The sequence below is a fragment of the Mercenaria mercenaria genome, chromosome 19, assembly GCF_021730395.1.
Source record: "Mercenaria mercenaria strain notata chromosome 19, MADL_Memer_1, whole genome shotgun sequence".
NCBI classification, from domain to species: Eukaryota; Metazoa; Mollusca; class Bivalvia; order Venerida; family Veneridae; genus Mercenaria; species Mercenaria mercenaria.
The window spans coordinates 8428211-8448186 of record NC_069379.1 but is presented as its reverse complement, the minus strand read 5'-3'; the positions used below and the strand labels follow the sequence as shown (position 1 = coordinate 8448186).

At 35.1% G+C, this 19976-nt stretch overlaps 1 protein-coding gene across 1 annotated transcript; it reads left to right on the top strand.

Annotated features, from left to right (window-relative positions):
- The first annotated feature begins 1001 nt into the window (after window positions 1-1001).
- LOC123542315 (D-aminopeptidase-like) lies at window positions 1002-16147 on the top strand. Its single transcript, XM_045328112.2, has 8 exons — window positions 1002-1348; window positions 8335-8476; window positions 9726-9905; window positions 10576-10839; window positions 11980-12053; window positions 12805-12924; window positions 14032-14109; window positions 14628-16147. Exons 1-8 carry the CDS (start codon window positions 1189-1191, stop codon window positions 15260-15262), a joined length of 1653 nt encoding a protein of 550 aa, XP_045184047.2. The 5' UTR covers window positions 1002-1188; the 3' UTR covers window positions 15263-16147.
- The last annotated feature ends 3829 nt before the right edge of the window (window positions 16148-19976 follow it).

Genomic DNA, 19976 nt, shown 5'->3' with positions numbered 1-19976 from the left:
TCAAATTATTTGGACTAGTTTGAATTTTTTATCACGTGTTTGCATTGAAAATGCAGTTTGTTTTAAACATAATTACTAACAATTGTGATATTACTTATTTTTTTCTTCTCTGACCCCCAATACTTCAAAGGAAAAGACTCTCAATACTTCAAAGAAAAAAAATGTTTTTACAAGCTGATACTCACGTTTGCTCTTCCATTTCGCCATTTCTTTGTTTCTTTCCTTTTTATTAATTGTGGTATTTTTCTGTCAGTCCTACATGAATTTGATCGTTGTCCAATTATAATATACAGACAACAAATCTCGTACATGTGATACGCCAGATTTTTCAACATCTGGACAGCGTTGTTTGTGAACGTCATTTTTCGTAGTTTTACGTGATTATTCCCAATGTTGAGCTTTAGCTGCTGTAATTTCTACTCAGCTCCAGTTCATTTACAATACTTGTTATCACTACCAACTAATTCCAAAGATTATTGTCTGTTAACTAGTATGTTTTTTCTAATTTAATTTTACACAATTTCATTCATGCAGGCTGCCATTTTTCATGCGTCTGCTCACTTTGATGAAACAAAACCACTACCATACAGTTAAACTTGTATTGACAGTAGCAAATATGGACAGTCGGCGGGTAAAATGAAAATAAAAGTACTGAAATGACTTTTATTTTTATTTCGTTTTGTCAAAAAATAGGGTCTGCGCTCCCGTAAACTAGAAAATTAAAAAATGCTGGTCTAAATTACAAGCTAGGTGCGTTTAAACTTCGGGATTTCCACCTTTTTTACGTACCTACTGATTTCGACCCAGCGCAAAAAAATACGCCAGGTGCGGGCGGTCAAAAAAAAATTAAAATATTTTTTTTTCATTTCCCGTCAAATTGGTGCGGGAAATCCGACGAACAGGTAATCAATTTGGTGTGGCCTAAGTCTCACGAATGAACTGCATTGGTTTGAAGTTGATATACAATAAATTAGCTTGGTTTTTATCATTTTAAGTTTATCATTTTAAATTTTCATCTAGACAATCCTTTTAACCACTGAAATAAATATATAAAATACATGCCGGATGTAATAGAATCTATAATTATTAAAATTAAGTGTTCCTTTTATTTAGTCATAAATTCCTGTGACGAAAAGGAATATTTTTGAAGTCGGGATTTATTTGGATTTTTGAACAAGAATTTCCAGAATGAAAATGCAAACTGTAAGAGCGGTGTTCTATTTTTGCCTGCTTCGATGCGCCCTGACGGAAATTTTCGATCATGCCTTTGAACAGGATCTGGAAAGGTTTATAGGAAAGACGATGGAATGCCGCCATATTCCTGGTTTGACAGTGTCTGTTGTTAAAGGTATATATCTTATTTTTTCTTTTTGATTTAACGTCGCACCGACACATGATAGGTCATATGGCGACTTTCCAGTGTTAATGGTGGAGGAAGACCCCAGGTACCCCTCCGTGCATTATTTCATCACGAGCGGACACCTGGGTAGAACCACCGACCTTCCGTAAGCCAGCTGGATGGCTTCTTCACATGAAGAATTCAACACCCCGAGTGAGGCTCGAACCCACATCGATGAGGGGCAAGTGATTTAAAGTCAGCGGTCTATCATTTACGAACGACCTCTTCTTTAAAAAATGAAGGATCAATTCTAAATGCTTTTTATCAAATAATCAAGACCTTAGAATGGTTTATGACGAACCTTCGTAAGTTGGACGATAAACCTCAACAATGGCTAAATTGTTTTCATAATTACATGCTCATTGAAATATTTGGATAAGAATTATGCTGGGCTTCATTAAGGCCGACGTATTATGAACCGGGCGTCATATGACTATTTGACATCATAATTGACGCTCACAATTGACGTTGATAATGCTCACAAACCGCGGTCTGTGCGTCAAATACCGTTAATCGTAGATTCTAAAATAGAACAAGTGGGAACTCCACAGGTCGCTCAACGGGACAAATACGAAAATGTTACAAGCCCGGTTTGATTGAGCCTTGACGGAAATGGAAGTACATTCTACCGTTCACGCATTCTAGCCCCGTGTTGAACAAAACTCAACATTTACACATGCTACAAATAGAAACAAAAAAATCAATTTAGAGACATCCGCAGATGTGTTCATACGGCGGTGCACATGGAACCGTCAATGATACACTAGCGGGTAAGTCCATGAACAGCGGCGTATGATCCGCAGTTGAAATAATGGGTTTGCCATAAACGGGAAAACAATGAGCAGAACTAAACAAACTGGAATTTAGATAGGGGTTCTGAGGTTATGGAGCCTGCATATCACAGAAACTGCTAAAAGTCAAAATCAAAAAGCATGATCCGAGGCAATTGTTATATATTAAACATATAGTAAGCAGCTTATACAAAATGTACATGCATGAATAGTTGTTTAATCTAACCCTACGTTTGTAACAAATATAGATTCAATCTACTCTGCGTCCATTATTTGCCGTTTTTAATTTTTTCCAGTGTCAAATGGTAGTAATATAATATAATTCTTTTTTTGAGACGAAGAATTACAAAGTGATATTTATTTAATATATGTTTTAGTTACAAGCAATTTCGAAGAAAATAAAATCATTGCGTTTCCCTTTTTGTGCTTTAATCATATATATTTTTTATTCTTAATTAGAAGAATTCATTTGTTGGGAACTGAGACGGTTATTTATTTATAATCCAACGATAACAAACTGTGTAGATCGAAATTGAAAACACGTGACTCAGCAGGGCACTCGTTTGGCCATTTTTGGGGCCGAATATGGGTACCATTCCCCTCCTAAAATAATATGTTTTTTCCCCTTTCTCAGAAGAAAATTCCCCTGATGATAGGTTGTTTGACACAAATAGGTTTTAACTCTTTCTTTTAATATTATATAGTGCCTCTAAGGAAGATTACTGTTGCAATATAGTCACATCAGTTAGAAATGATTGAAAACAGTATTAATAAGTGTGAAAAGTAGTTACATATACATGGCTAAAACTTCCCCTTTTCGTCTTAGAATGTCGAAAAATTCCCCTTCCTGAGGGTATGGGTACCTGTCCCCAAAAAATTGTCTAGTGCCTGGTGTTTAATATGCTTACGTAAATCAATTTCGTATTTGGTAAATTTCTACACTATCTGACTCCTTTCCTTCCTTTGTTTCATAATATCAGACCTAAAGTGGTCGTTATATACTTGAAACATATTTTTGTTTAATTTCAACCTTAAACGTAAACGCGGCGCGGTCGGACAAATTGTTAAGGTATTGGGCCCGTAATAGTAATGTTTAAAAAATAGCATTTGCTTGGTATATCCTTAAAGTTGACCATGTTTCACACTGTGTTGCAAATTTTAAACAACTTTTACCGTGCCGTTTTTTTTGTAAATCTTGTATAATTTATGGTATTTCCTCACGCTCAAGAAGAGACAAAATTCAGTGTAATGGCCACTATCTCAAACGTCTGCAGAGAATTCATTACAGCATTGATTTTGATAAAAGAAACATCAAACTATTGTTAAACAATTATAAAACACAAAATAAAACTGTAAAAATAATTTTCTTTTCAAGGGTGCCTCAAGTAAACATATTTAGTGAGACAGAATTCTAACTCCAACGTTGAAAAATTAAGGTCGAATCATGTGGGTCTGTTTTGAATTTTGCTCACTTCATTCAAAAATAATCTTGGGGCAATAGTAAAACCTACCTGCATTACTTCCACAATATGTAATCTAAAGAATGAAGGCAAAATAGAGAACTTTTACCGCACGTAACTCAGTATTTTTAAAGATGTCTAACTCTACCCCTCCTGATTCAGAGGTACATTCACATTGAACAGCAAAAAATCGCTTATAAAGTGAAAAATTTCCACTTTTGTACAATACATCCATAATAAGTCTTGAAAGAAGTAAAAACTTACTAGAAAAAAAGAAAACATGGAAAAAGAATTGGTCCCGGTGGGGTTTGAACCTAAGTAGGTTTAAGGTAGGAATTAAATACTCTTCAAAAAGGCAAAAAGGAGATACTCTGTTACGGGTCCAATATCTTAAATGAAATGTTAAGACTGGTATCGACGCGATTTATTTCATTCATGCTTCTGCTGTAAAACACACTTTTTTTTTTTTTTTTGGTTTTCCCGACCACAAAATAAATACTGCGGTTATTTGAAACTTACGTACCTGTCGGTAGATTGTACTGAATGTCCTTTAAAGATGCGCGTCATGATTCAATTATCATTTAAATAAATATGCGAGAATATACTAAGTAGTAAATCTCTCTTCCGCTTCAAGGCTAATATCTTATGAGCTTGTAAAGTGTTAATAACTTAAAAGTCACCCTGACATTAACCAATAAAATCTAATTTTAATAATAGTATTTTCATGGTGTAATAGCAATTTTCATGATGTAATAGCAATTTTCATGGTGTTATAGCAAGTCCTTATCATTTCCTATACAGTCTATCTCTTTTGAACATTTATTACGTGAATATATTAACATATAGCAAAACGCCTAGTATCTTTACTGGTATCACGTTTCATTGCCCAAATGCTTGAATGAATTTTCGGATAGTAACACAACTTTAGCATAGGCGAAAAATAATTTCTTTCAAAAATTCATGAAAAGTCAGTTAGTAGTATTAACTTATCGACAAAAAATTTCTTTTGGAAATTGTTATTCCTTCTCTTGAGAAAGAATATTACAGTTTAATAAGTCACACTTGACTGAGCTACTGATGCCGAAAGTTGTTGTAATTACAAGCTGGCCAATTAAACTCCGTGACCTTAGAAATAACCTCTGACGTTAAACTATTCTTTCTCAATTGAGGCGACTATATGCATTACATACTACTAAACCCGAGGATGATTAATTGATTCTTTTATTTCCTCTTGAACATAACATATGTACATTCACCAGATAGACATATATCAGCAAATTTAAATGTAAACAACCAAATATTATCGTTACCTTCAAATGCATGGTTAATATGTGAAAACAAACCCCATTGCGACCCTCTAATTATGGCAACAAATTTAGACATCGGATGGAAAAATGTCTCTGCCAGGAGTGTTTGTTACTAATAATAGGGATGACCGCATTGAGTGTGACCTAGTGATACCATGAGCTATTGCCGTATTTATTCTACAGAAAGAGGTAACAGATTTAATTTGTTGTTGGATTTAACAATTTATGTTAAATAACTTGCGTAAATACTTACCTGATATTTTTGGCAGTATAAAACAGACATTGCAACCAAAATTTTACAAGATGGTCATTTTATATTTATACAGATGTGCCCTAGAAGGAACTTTTGGTATGCTTTAACTTGTTTTTTTTTAAATACTAACCAAAAGTATTGCACAAAAGTTAGTAGACCATTGCATCGCTTTTGAATAATTAAAGAAAATTCACATTCTTCTTGCATTTTTACCAATATCTAACTTTTATGCTGAAAAATTCACAACGGCAAACTGTTGACGAGTGGCTTTAAGCTTTTAGGCAAAATATCAGAAAAATAGTTTAAGAGTAAAACGTTTGTAAGACAGAAACAAATCAAAACACTATAGTTTTCTCTTCTTCTTGCCTACTTTGTTTCGCTAAATGTTTAGTTCTTTTTATTATCCATCCATTTATTCTTGCTTTCATTTATGTTTAGTTAGAAGACTCATAGTGACCATCGATACTTTCCGTCTAATTGTATTTAATTTCGGCATTTTCCGTTTGTGACAGAAACCATTGCTGGTACTAGCTACATTGACGGCCGAAGAATACCGAAAAAGTACGAAATCACACTGAAATTACCGATTGACATTACGGTTCTATTACCTTAATCCTGTAGAGAAAACTGCTTATTGATTATTGCTTTAAAAGCCAATTGTCCAATAATTACGTGAACCCCGGTTCACGGTCGAAAAACTAGGATTAACGATCGACAAACTAGGTTTTTCGAACGTAAAACTAGGTTTTTCGAACGTAAAACTAGGTTTTTCAAATACTGACCTATATTTTCGAGCGGAAAAAAAAAGATACCGGGCGTAAACCACAGTTCACGCTCGTGAATCCAGGTTTACGTTCGATAAACTAGGTTTCTCAATTAAACTATGAATTTCGGTCGTTATCCTAAGTTTACGAGCGTAAACCTGGGTTCACGTGCGTGAACCATGATTTATGAACGTGAACCTATGTTAACGACCGTAAACTTGGGTTTATGACCGTGAACATGGGTTTACGACCGTAAATATAGGTTCATGCTCGTGAACATAGGATAACGACCGAAATTCATAGTTCAATCGAAGAACCTACTTTATCGATCGTAAACCTGGGTTCACGTTCGTAAACTATGGTTCACGCTCGTAAACATAGGTTCACGTCCGTAAACTAGGGTTCACAGCAAACCAATTATCCAATAATTACGTTCTTGGTAAAAAAAACTAGGATTATCAAATATTAACATATATTTACGAGCGAAAACACAGGATAACAGTCGTAAACCATAGTTTACGTTCTTGAATCCATATTTGCGTTCAGTAAACTAGGTTTCTCGATTGAACAATAAATTTCGGTCGTTAACCTAAGTTTACGAACGTGAACCTAGGTTTACGACCGAAAATCATAGTTTTGTTCGAGAAATCTAGTTTCACGTATACATAGGTTCACGTCCGTAAACATAGGTTCATTGCCGTAAACCCATGTTCACGTCCGAAATTGATTGTTGGTTCTATAATCGTAATATATCGACCGTAAACCATGGTTTACGTTTGATAAACTAGGTTTCTCGATTGAACTATGAGTTTTGGTCGTTATCCTATGTTTACGATCTTTATCCTATGTCGACGCCCGTAAACCCCGGTTCACGCTCGTAAACCACAGTTTACCAACGTGAACCTATGTTTACGACCGTGAACTTGGGTTTGCAATCGTGAACCTACATTTACGAGCGTGAACTATGGTTCAAGGCGTTATCCTATGTTTTCGCTCAAAAATCTAGGTTATTATTCAAAAAACCTGGTTTTACGTTCGAAAAACCTGTTTTATCGAAAGCTAATCCTAGTTTTTCGACCGTGAACTAGGGTTCACGTAATAATTGGACAATTGGCGTGCCTTATAACGTAGTGCCTTATAATTTGCAAGATATCCGATGTACAACTAGGAGAAACGAACATGTTACAGATATCCTGAGTACAACTAGGTGAAATGAACATGTAACAGATATTCTGAGTACAACTAGGTGAAATGAACATGTTACAGATATCCAGAGAACAATGCAACTAGGTGAAATGAACATGTTACAGATATACTGAGTACAACTAGGTGAAATGAACATGTTACAGATATCCTGAGAACAACTAGGTGAATTGAACATGTTACAGATATCCTGAGTACAACTAGATGAAATGAACATGTTACAGATATCCTGAGTACAACTAGATGAAATGAACATGATAAAGATATCCTGAGAACAACTAGGTGAAATGAACATGTTACAGATATTCTGAGTACAACTAGGTGAAATGAACATGTAACAGATATCCTGAGTACAACTAGGTGAAATGAACATGTAACAGATATTCTGAGTACAACTAGGTGAAATGAACATGTTACAGATATCCTGAGAACAACTAGGTGAAATGAACATGTTACAGATATCCTGAGTACAACTAGATGAAATGAACATGTTACAGATATCCTGAGTACAACTAGATGAAATGAACATGATAAAGATATCCTGAGAACAACTAGGTGAAATGAACATGTTACAGATATCCTGAGTACAACTAGATGAAATGAACATGTTACAGATATCCTGAGTACAACTAGATGAAATGAACATGATAAAGATATCCTGAGAACAACTAGGTGAATTGAACATGTTACAGATATCCTGAGAACAACTAGGTGAATTGAACATGTTACAGATATCCTGAGTACAACTAGATGAAATGAACATGATAAAGATATCCTGAGAACAACTAGGTGAAATGAACATGTTAAAGATATCCTGAGAAAACCTAGGTGAAATGAATATGCTAAAGATATCCTATGTAAAACTAGGTGAAATGAACATGCTAAAGATATCCTGAGAAAAACTAGGTGAAATGAACTTGCTAAAGATATCCTATGTAAAACTAGGGGAAATGAACATGTTAAAGATATCCTATTTAAAATTAGGTGAAATGAACCTGCTAAAGATATCCTGAGAAAAACTAGGTGAAATGAACGTGTTAAAAATCACCCCAATTGTGGGTGAGCAGCCTTAGAAATGGAAAAATGTCAAACAAAATATTAAATGATATAATTATAGATGTTTTACTGTAATTAGTTATTAGTAGTTTCTGCTTTAGATTCAGAAACTTGGACAAGGGGTTATGGCAAAGCAGATTTATCACAAGGACGAATGGTAGACAACACTACACTGTTTAATATAGGATCAGTAACAAAATCGTTTACAATGGTGCTTTTAGGAATTCTGTTGACAGAAAAGGGGTAAGTCGAAATAACAAAGTCATTTCAATCCTTACTGCTACCTTGAATATTTGGTTTCCTTTTATCAGAAGGGGAGATAATTCAATTCTTTTGCCACTTTTTCCCTTCTGGAAGCGTCAGGAATGAATATTTGCCAGTTTTCTGCGTTTAAGTTGTAATTGCTTTATTTATTCAGGTAAGATTAAAACCTATCTTTTAAATAAAATAAATCTGACAAATAAAAAAAAAGTATTCCTTTCAAACCACCTTCATTTTGTATCTTAAACGTTGAATATGCTCAAGTTTATCGGGTTATAATCTACCTAAAACAGTGTGCTAAAAGGGTAAGTTCACATCGAAGCTCATGGGGTAGTGTAGAGACCGACACTGTAATCGATTACCCAATTAAACGGTGTAAGTTAGTACAACAATCGTACCTTCCCTGTTGAAGAGCTGAACTCTGAAAACTCCACGGCGAGGTAGGGTTTACTGGTTCTTTGCTTTACATCGCAGCACTCAATGTGCAGTGAAAAAAGTTTTACATACTTACAGGGACCAATTTTTGATTGGTCGGTAATTTTACTGGTGGGAGTGATTATTAATACACATCAGCCTACCCTTCCCTATAACTCCGATGTGAGCTTACCCAAAGAGTCTTAAATTACCTGAAAAAACATGGGTAAGTTCACATCGAAGCTTTAGGGTAGAGACCGACTCTATAATCGCGAACCCACTTGAACGGTATAAAGTTAGTTTACCTATCGTACCTTCTCTGTTGAAGAGCTGAACTCTGCAAACTCCATCACGAGGCAGGGTTTACTGGTTCTTTGCTTTTCATCCCGGCGCTCAATGTGCAGGGAAAAAAAGTTTTACATATTTCCAGGGCTCAATTTTTGATTGGTTGGTTACTTTACTGGTGGGAGTAAGTATCATTTACACAAAAGCCTACTCTTCCCTAGAGCTCCGATGTGATCTTTCCCATAGGGGAAATATGTAGAACTCCCTCCCCCACCCCCCCCTGCACAATGAGCACTGTGATGAAAAACAAGAGACCGGTGAACCCTACCTCGTCGTGGAGTTTGCAGAGTTCAGCTGCTTTTCAACAGGGAAGGTACGATTGTTGTACTAACGTATACCGTTCAAATTGGTTATCGAGTATAGAGTTGGTCTCTACTCTACCCTAGAGCTTCGATGTGAACTTACCTATAAAATTTACTGGTGTTTAAACTACCATAACTGAAAAATGCTATACTCTACATTTATAATAAAGGCTAGACTGGAACGCAAAGGTGCACGATATTCTCGGACCTGATTACGAGTTTATAGACGAATACCGAAGCAAAGAGATGACACTTCGTGACATGCTCTCACATCGGACTGGTCTGGCTCGGCTTGATATAGGTGTTTTCTCTGGTTATCCAGCCGATATCACAAGGGAAAAATTAAGCATGTGAGTATTTATATACACGAAGTGTAAATACAAGATTACCTTTGTTTAAAATCTAGTCAGAATCCTGTTTATTATGCCAATGTTCAACATTACTGAAAGAACTTTCACTTAGAAAGAGCTCTTTGGGTTTATATATTCCAATAGTTTCTGGTTCTCAGCTTGCCGGTGCATTTGCGATTGCTCGCACAGAAAGCAAGGTACAAATACTTCCATTAGATTCGAAATCGTCGGTCTTTTTCGATTAAAAAATTGTCGCAATGCCGATCTAATAAACAAGAGTCTTGTTTATATCACACAGTGTACTTTTAGGTACATGTTGTTAGAAATTCGTTATACCGATGATCGGTTAGGTTAGTGTAAGATTCACTAAAGGTACCGCTTTGTAAACAAAATGACTGAAATGTTCAAATCGTACCGAAAAGTATATGGAAAGTAACGTTCATCCGACATTTGGACATTGAATTTTCAAAAGTCTCTATACTGAACGAAGACACCGGTGCTCTTATTCTTGTACATTTACGTACATGTTTTCATAGTCAGTACTTTGATGAATTTCCGATATATTTATGGTTAAACATCTGCAGTAGCAGTAATTTCACTTACATTTTGAATTTATACAATAAGTTTATAACCGCACGGGCACATACATTTTGAAATGCATTATTTACAGCAAAATGAAGAACTTGCCACAACAACTGCCTTTCCGGGACGCCTTTCTTTACAACAATTATATGTTTATGATGCTAGGACATGTGGCAGAAAAACTCGGTGGAGACACCTGGGAAAAACTCGTTACTTCTAAAGTACTGCGCCCACTCGAAATGACTTCTACACGAATTCTTAAAGAACCAAAAAATGTGTTGGAAAATGGCGTTGCTAAACCGTATATATTCAAAGACAATACATTTAAGAATGCAACACTGGACATATATAGGTTTGTATAATTATTTTTGTCTGTTGCTGGGTTTTTCGGCATACCGACACAATGTTAAGTCATTAAGCGACTCTCTATGTTTTGATAGTGAAGGAGCCCAACCTGCCTATTCGTGCTTTGTTTCATCACAGACATGCGCTGGGGTACAACCACAGACAGTCCGGAAAACGGCTTAATGGATTTCTCATATAAAGAAATCATCGCCAAAATCATGACCCGATATTACACCATTAAGGCGCAAGCGTTGCAAAGTTATCGACCTTAACCACTGGCAAAGGAGGCCCCGTACGATTGTTTGAAGTCAGATACTACCACCAAACGTGAATTTGTTTTGACCTATAAATCATTTTACTAATTTGTAACAGAACGAGTTCAAAAACGAATATATATCAATTTAATAGTAATTGCCTATCTGAACATACGCACAATGCATTTTTTCATCATAATTTCATAGGCTTTTGAGCAAAGAATATATAAGCAGAGCTCATATCAGTATATTCCATTACGCACGATATTATATTAGTGGCAATACATGTATATACAGTAGGTTGGGTATATTTTGCGAAGGCTTTATTTCGCGCTGTGTGTTAAGAATTCGCGAAATGTGAGTATTTGTGTTTAAAGGACTTGATGAAGATAAACGCTATACTAGACCCATATTTCATATTTGAAGATATGAACAATTACAGTACTACATGTAGTATATGTTAATATAAAAATAACATTTTCTGTATAAACATTATTACACGTATATGTATAAGGTTTAAAATAGTACGCACTTTATACATGATATATCTAAATAAGTATTTAATTTAATGTATATTACCATTAAAAACTGAAAATAATCGACAGTTGTTGCCTGACATTTAATGATGAATGTAGCTCTAAATACATAAATAATTCATATACTCCGCTTAATTAAATACATTTGATGAGAATTTTGTACGACTGAAATAATTCTGTAAAAATTAAATATTTTGTAAAACGAGGACTGTCACAATGGATCTCTTCAATATTGACGAATATTTTGATTTTGCAGGTGACATTATTCGCGAGTATTAACGAATATATATATAACCATCGCAAATGTAACTCTATATGTATGTCTGTAGTATTATATATGAATTCTATTAACATAAGCCTTCATCCGTGTGAACCAGCTGGAGCAATTCTGTCTCTCCTTGACCCGGGATTACTGTTAGATGCATTTACAAGTAAGATTTATTCATTACTAATGTCTTTGTACTGCTGTAGAATCTTTAGATTTTGTCCGCATCAAATTTTGTGGCTTTGTCCTATAAGAATATAGTACTTCGAGGGTTATGGATCATAGATTTCCACTTTTCAAAATAAATTGTTTGATTTTTTTACTTTATCATCACGAAACCACGAAATTTACGAAAATTAGTCCCCCGTGAGTATTAATGCTGTTACAGTAGGCACAAATGATCATTTCCTCTCAAAATCTTCTAAGGTTGTCATTCAGTCTTTATATTGGGATTGCTGGAACGTGGTTTTTACATAAATTTGTACAATATCTGTACACAGAATGCTTACTAATCCCAAGGTTAGTATTCTCACTGTACATTATGGGTCATGTAAGATGGTTCAGGTAATATTGAGCTGAAATTTATTTTTAAATTTTTATTGTTGCCGACAGAAGTGGATTAAATCAAATCAGATTAGTTTGCCATGATTGTAAACCATATCTTTCAGCTGTCGAATTTCTACCAACTTTTTCAAAAAGCACATTTTGTGCAGTTTGTTCTTTCTTATCTGACGTCTTAAAGTGGTATCTATTTTTCTTTGTATGACCTCACATATGGATATGGTAATACAATGTAAAATGGCGTATTTTTCTGATCTTGAGCCCATGTGTTTATTTTGTGTTCTGTTATTCTGTTTTTATCAGATTTCATTCGTGAAAACTTTAGATCTTAAGATTGCTGTTTTCTTTTTTTCCAGCAACTACACCTACTGTAGACAGAGCCTTCCTAGATAGTTACTTTCTAACACACCCAGAATTTCCAGTCTCAGATACACCTGTAGGATACGGACATGCATGGTTTACTTCGGCGTACCGGGGTGAGAGTCATTAGGATATAAATTAAGAAATAATTGTGTTTTAACTTTATTAATACACAAAAAGAGGTCATACGTCTGCCAAATAACCCGCGAGAATTGTTCACAGTTTTTTTAAAATTAGTGTATTGATTTAAGTAAAACGCGATTTTTCTATTCATTATTTCGATTATAATATGCCCTTTGTCTAAAAAATATGCAATGAGCATGCGCATATTGCCGAGACTTTCATAAACAATATATTTTCTTTGACTTAGAAAGATAACAACTTCTTTTAAACTTGTGTACTCAAATTCTCCTAAAGTTTCTATCCAGTTCTGGTGAAATTTGGTATGCCCCATCAACATAAAGTGAAAATGCGTATAATATATTGTCAGTATTTTCGTTGCCGGCATGTTTTATTAAGTTATGCCCCTTTTTGGCTTAAAAATATCACAACTACATTTGTAAATGTTTGCTCAACTATTCATACACATACATTTTTTGTCTACTAGTTCAAATGAAACTCGGCGTACAAGATAAATTCAAGTAGGCGCATATTGTCGGGCTTGTCCTTTTTCTCATTCAGCCAAGTTTTGAACTTTGCAATATTACAATAATTACTTTGTTTGTATCTTGTGTACTCAATTCTCCCATAGTTTCCATCCAATTCAAATAAAATTTGGTGTATGTTATTAACATCAAAGCGGACAGGAGTTTCTTTTTAAACGAACTATTTATGGGTCCAGTATATTCCATTTTTTACACTTTCAATAGGCCACTTCTTGACTCACTTAAACGTGAAGTCTGATTTCAGGCTGTCGTTGATTCGACACCGACAATGGGACATAGTGGTTATCAGGTTGAATCCACACACAGGGACACTGTATAAATAGATGTTATATTCCATCCGATAACAATTTAACGGGTTAAGTTTGGGCTTAATACAATCATACACTCAAAATTATCTTTTTAAAGACTTAGTTCAGCCTGTTTCAGTTTGATAGAGTATATGATAATTGCAGACATCTATCAAGCTCTACAAATTGCAAATGCAAACATTGAAAAAAGAAATTCATGCTAACTAGGGGAAGCAATCCTTAGTTAACTCTGTACATTTTTGTCTTTAAGGATACCGTAGAATATGGCACAGTGGAGGACTTTTTTCGTATATAACGCACGTTTGGATGTTCCCAGACGTAAATGCAGGTATGTACGGTTTTACAAATGCAACCCATATGTATCTTTAATTATTTCCAAAACAGTTTATGTTAAAATGACTTTTTATATCGTGATGACAGTAATTGTTCCATCAGTAAAATTTAAGCATGATACACTCGAGATGCATTTTATCAACTCGAAAACGTGATTGCATATAAGAGAAAAAAACATTGTAATACTCTCATGAAAAGATCCTTTGGAAGCATAAAACGCAACCAAGCAACCTAATAGCAGACTCGGTTTGATTGAGTCTGTTCACGAGAGGTAATGAAATAATATGAAACACCGCTCACGCCCCAAGCATAAACTTAACCGGAATTCTATGACTGTAAAAATGAATGTACTCAATGATCCGAGAGGACCAGAAAATATAATAACACTGAAACTAAGTCCGGGGAGACTTTTCACAACGGCACAGGACACTTATAAACTGATGTTGTGATAGTTGATAAAATAGGTGAATAAAAATGACAAGTTAAAACTAGAAACACTTTGTTTATTTTCAGGAGTTTATGCAAGTGTCAATGGTCCCGCTTTGAATAAGTTGCCGGGATATGCTATACGTACAGTTTTGTATTACATCAGTGATAAACTACTTGGGAAAGAACAATGGCTCAATGAAACAACAACATGTGAGTTTCCACAGCTTTGGCGACACAAGACCACAAACTCCACACCACCAGAGCCGTTGGGAAAGATACAAAATCCGTCGGAATACTCCGGCTATTACGGTAGTCATTACCTTCCTGGCATAAATGTTTCCGCAAATGTTGGAGACTCTTCGTCACTATTGTTTCAAACGAACAAATTTGGAGGTATTCTTCATTCCACACAAGACAAGGACAGATTTTTGATGGATACTACCTCCCCTTGGGAATTTATGACAGTATTTTTAGATGATAATAATGTTACAAAAATGATAAATTCAACGTTTGTACGGAATGATGACGGCGTTGTACAGTCATTAGAGCTTCAGTTTGAGGTTAAGGTAGTGTACAGTAAAGGTGTGTCAATTCTAAACGATGTGGTATCTAGTCAAGCTACTGCTACATACCTTGATAAATACCAGTTGATTATGTGGACTGTTTTGATAAGGATCATGTTGGGCATAGGTACATACCCCCTCCACCTGCCTAAATAAGTACTAGTTGTTTGTGTGGACTCTTGGTACATGTTCATGTTGAGCATTGGCACACAGGGTGTTTACCTACCTAGATAGATACCAATTGTTTATGTGGACTGTTTCATAACGCTTAATTTGAATATACGTACAAATAGCTTTTACCTTCCTAGATAAATAGCAGTTGTTTATGTGGACTGTTTTGGTAAGGCTCATGTTGAGCATAGGTGCACATAGCTACTACCAACCTAGATAAATACCAGGTGTTTATGTAGATTGTTTCTTAACGCTTAATTTGAACATACGTACAAATAGCTTTTACTTTCCTAGAAAAATACCAGTTGTTTGTGAGGAATGTTATCGCAACTTCTGTCTGCATAAATAATTTCCAGATGTTTGTGTTTGGAATGATATGGTAGAGCTTGTATTCATCTTCTGTACGGTAAATATAATACTGAAACGTCTTGTGAGTGTAAACAGTTACTGTAGTAATGCATGTTTGTTTAAAACACTGAACATTTATAATTAAATGATTACTGTAACTAAAACAAATGGACGTTTTGTTCAACTTGAATTTACTTTAATGTGACTGTAGCTCTAGGAACAAAATATATATTTAGCCAAACAAGATATATTTGATAAGGATTTTCTAAATGACGATATAGTATGAAAGTGAAAGATGGACCTAGTACATCTTTAACTCTTATCATGCTGTACGACTGATTCTGCCTTTGCGACCAGTGTAGATCAGGATCTGCCTGCATATCTGTGTAGTCTGATCATGACCTACACAGTTCGCCAAGTAGTCAGTATATGTTTGGTATGCGTCCCCTATTAACAGTTAATGGTACCGCCCAAATTAAAAGATGGATAAGCTCATTACAGAAATTTAGCAGGCTACGGGTTTATATGAGCCGTGCCATGGGAAAACCAACATAGTGGCTTTGCGACCAGCATGGATCCAGACCAGCCTGCGCATCCGCGCAGTCTGGTCAGGATCCATGCTGTTCGCTAACAGTTTCTCCAATTCCAATAGGCTTTAAAAGCGAACAGCATGGAGCCTGACCAGACTGCGCGGATGCGCAGGCTGGTCTGGATCCATACTGGTCGCATACCCACTATGTTGGTTTTCCCATGGCACGGCTCATATTGTTTAATTATACCCTCTGTTTAATAGGTAATTGATCAAAATCACTGTATACATTACGAAATCGAAATTTCAGTATAAAAAGCGACTTTTGACGAGTCCAAATATTTTCATGAAATATAGCCTAGTGCAAAAGTGTTTTTCTACATTTCGCCAGATTGAAAAGAAAAACGTAACTGTCACGGTCAACTGCTGCTGATGATGTGCGGAAACTGTATAGTATTTGTTCATTTTAAAGTTTGGGAAAAAGACAGCTTATATACATTTTTACTTGACTGATATCGTCAAAGTCAGGACTTATGTACTAGTATTCAACAAGATAAAACATGTGATATAAACAAACAACTTTATATTTGCAATCTTAGTTACTTATGAATGTGTGAACACCTGATCAGTAAGGGTAGACTGAATGAAATGTTAGGAAGTCGGGATCATTAATATGTTTCAATGTATTGGAATATACGGCGGACAAATGTACGGCATCAAATGAATTTAAACAATATTATGCCAACCCTTTAAAATATGTAAATAAAACTCGTTAAGCTGATTGTGTTGATAAACAATATCCGTCCATTACAGACCTCGGACAATTTGACCGGCAGTTCATTGAATAATAATATATCCAGATTTATATAATACCCTGTTTATGATAAACACATTTATTGTTGCTTTACAAACAAAAGACGCCTCACAGGGCACTAAATTCATCCTGTGCTTGTAGAGAATTTCTAGTGACCCGACCAGAGGGACAGAGCAAGAGAAAGACCCCAGAACGAAGAAAGAAGATCGTTTAGATATAGGCATGTTTGACTACATAGCCTACATGTTTGCAAAAAGACATGCTCGACTTGTTACACCTACAGACGTAGCACTCTTAATATGGCATTACGCTTTACCTAGACATGTAGTGCTCGTTCAAAGTACCGTATATTTTCGCTTATAAGACGCATTACCAGGAGTCATATTTCCAGTTCAGAGAGTGGGGAGCATCTTATAAGTGTGCACTACATGGAAATTTACAGAAAAAGAAACCCCAGATTGCACGTCCGACGTCTTATCAGCGAAAATATACGGTGAAATACATACTCTGTTTCAAGTTTAAGATCGCAAGACCTGCACGCTTTCATATGTACAAATATCTGCCGAATCACTACTGGGGACAAGCAGCACTATATATATAATATATATATAATATATAGTAAGGAATGTAGTTAATCAGCGTTTGGTGAATTATACCCTTTTTCTTGGAGCTTTAAGGATAACATGCTGTAATAGCCATATTTCATATCTTGTAACTGGATGGTAATATTTAAATGAAATTCGGTCGCTTTAAAGACATTCAAAAATAAAATCTTTTCACCGAGGAACTTTTCAAATTTTATCATTTTTTGGGGGAAATAATCGGTATTGAAGTTAACATTGATGCCTATTGGAAATATATAATTTCTGTGATTATGAGAATCTGAACTCGAGTTTTGAGAAAATTTTGCGGTAGAAAGCTCCATTATATGATTCTCATACAAATATCAAAAGGAAATCTAAAATTCGTGCAAATCTTTTTTTCTAGTTTTCAGGGGAGATAACTGTTGAAAAACTAAAATTATCAGGGGAGGTAATCTAAAGGAAATTTTTGAGAACTTCTGTCACTGTATAACTTGTCAATATGCACCTTATTTCTATCGTTTGACATTTTTAAACCTTACATTATCAAGTTGTATGTAAGCTTTTGGTGAAATTGAGGCCTATTACACCATGTTATCCTTAAGCCGAAATAGAAATAAAGGTTACCCGGATCAGCTTTTCGGACGATATAAGAGTTCTCTATATTCCACATTTGCTGCCTAATGATTTTTACTACATTATCACTATTCCAGTTTAAACGGAGACCGTCTTAGTAAAAGCATCTAAGTTAAAATAGAAATCTCTAGGCATACAAAAAACGCCCTTTTCCCCTTGCAACTCTTTTTGACGAATTGGTACGAAACAAGTACATGTGGGTATTCCATTCAACTGGCTACAATAGATCGGATGCCATGATTATTTCTATCGTTTGACATTTTTAAACCTTACATTATCAAGTTGTATGTAAGCTTTTGGTGAAATTGAGGTCTATTACACCATGTTATCCTTAAGGCAAATTAAGAAATATGTATATGTTAAAGTTTTAATGCTATCACATAGATGTAATTTAGTAGTAATACCTCAACCCCTGTCGGTCATGCTTTCAGATGAATCAAGATGTTTAGAAAAAAAAATAACAGACGGTGTAGAGGATCACCCAAGAAATACTTCCTTGAAATCATTTTAATTGGGCTAGCGGATTCTGTTACATACAAATACTATACATACAAACAGTATAGATAAAAGTATAATACATACAAACGGTATACGGAAAAGTGATAACGCCTTCAGGCAACCGTTTTCTTTTTGACAAATATACATATATAAACAACAATGTAGTAAACTAGGAAAATAAGTAAACTTGTAGTTACTTCAAAGATGTTCAGAAACTGTGTGGTAAAATGACATCTTTGGTATATCCTGACGAATCCATGTTAATAAAAATGATGGGGTTAGGCAAACATTGCTAACCTGTAATCATCACAATGTTTACCAAATGTTCATGGGTGTTTCATACAGTACAAATTTATGTATTTTATGTTCATAATTGAAAATATGACAGTCAGGCGCGTAGCTGGGATATTTTTTATAGTACGCAGAGGTAATGTGGGGCTTAACGTATCCTCACCTTGATTATTTTTTTATTTAATGTGAGAACGGCAAATAGTGCATTTTAGCATATATTTGAAGCATAAATATTGCACGAATTAAATATATCTTTCTCATTTCTTTTATATAAAATGTATTGTTTTACAAGAATGTCGTGTAATATTGCACATGTAAACTGTGGTTCATGTATACTCAAACGCAAAAGAAAGTCTGCACTCTGGTTTTCGTCAACTGAAGTAGATTATGTTGTCCGAAGTAGATTTAAATAATCAAAATAGTCTAAAAGTATGTTATATTTGGTACCGAAATTTAGTGCAGTTTATGGCCAATTTGATGTGTTTAGATTATTTTCAACATTTTGACAATTCTGGGGAATCTTGGCTATTCAAAGCCGTCAGGGGTCAAAAACAGAAGTTGTAAATTTCTGTCTTTTCAGATGAAAAAATAAAACTGCTTGTTCCTCAAACTTTATTTTGTTTAAATATCGTGTGTGACCACCTCTGCTATTTATTCAAGCATTGATATGGCAACGCTTAGGCCTTACGTAACAGCAGAATGACGTCACGAGGAATTTTATTCCATTCTTGAGTAGCGGTTGTCATCCGAGGTCTGCTAGATCTATGGCGTACAACAACTCGACCAGTTTGCTGGAATTGCTGGTGCAAAAGCATTATGACATTACTTTGGCACCCAAGCATTCTGCTGACGTAGATAACGTTTTCACCCCGTTGAAGCATTGTTAATACTTCAATTCGCCGAGTTTCACTAAGTCGCAATCTGACTAAAGTATATATACTATTACGCTACGCTTAGGATCTGAACATGAGCTATTGATAGCCTCGTTCTGACGGCCCTTCC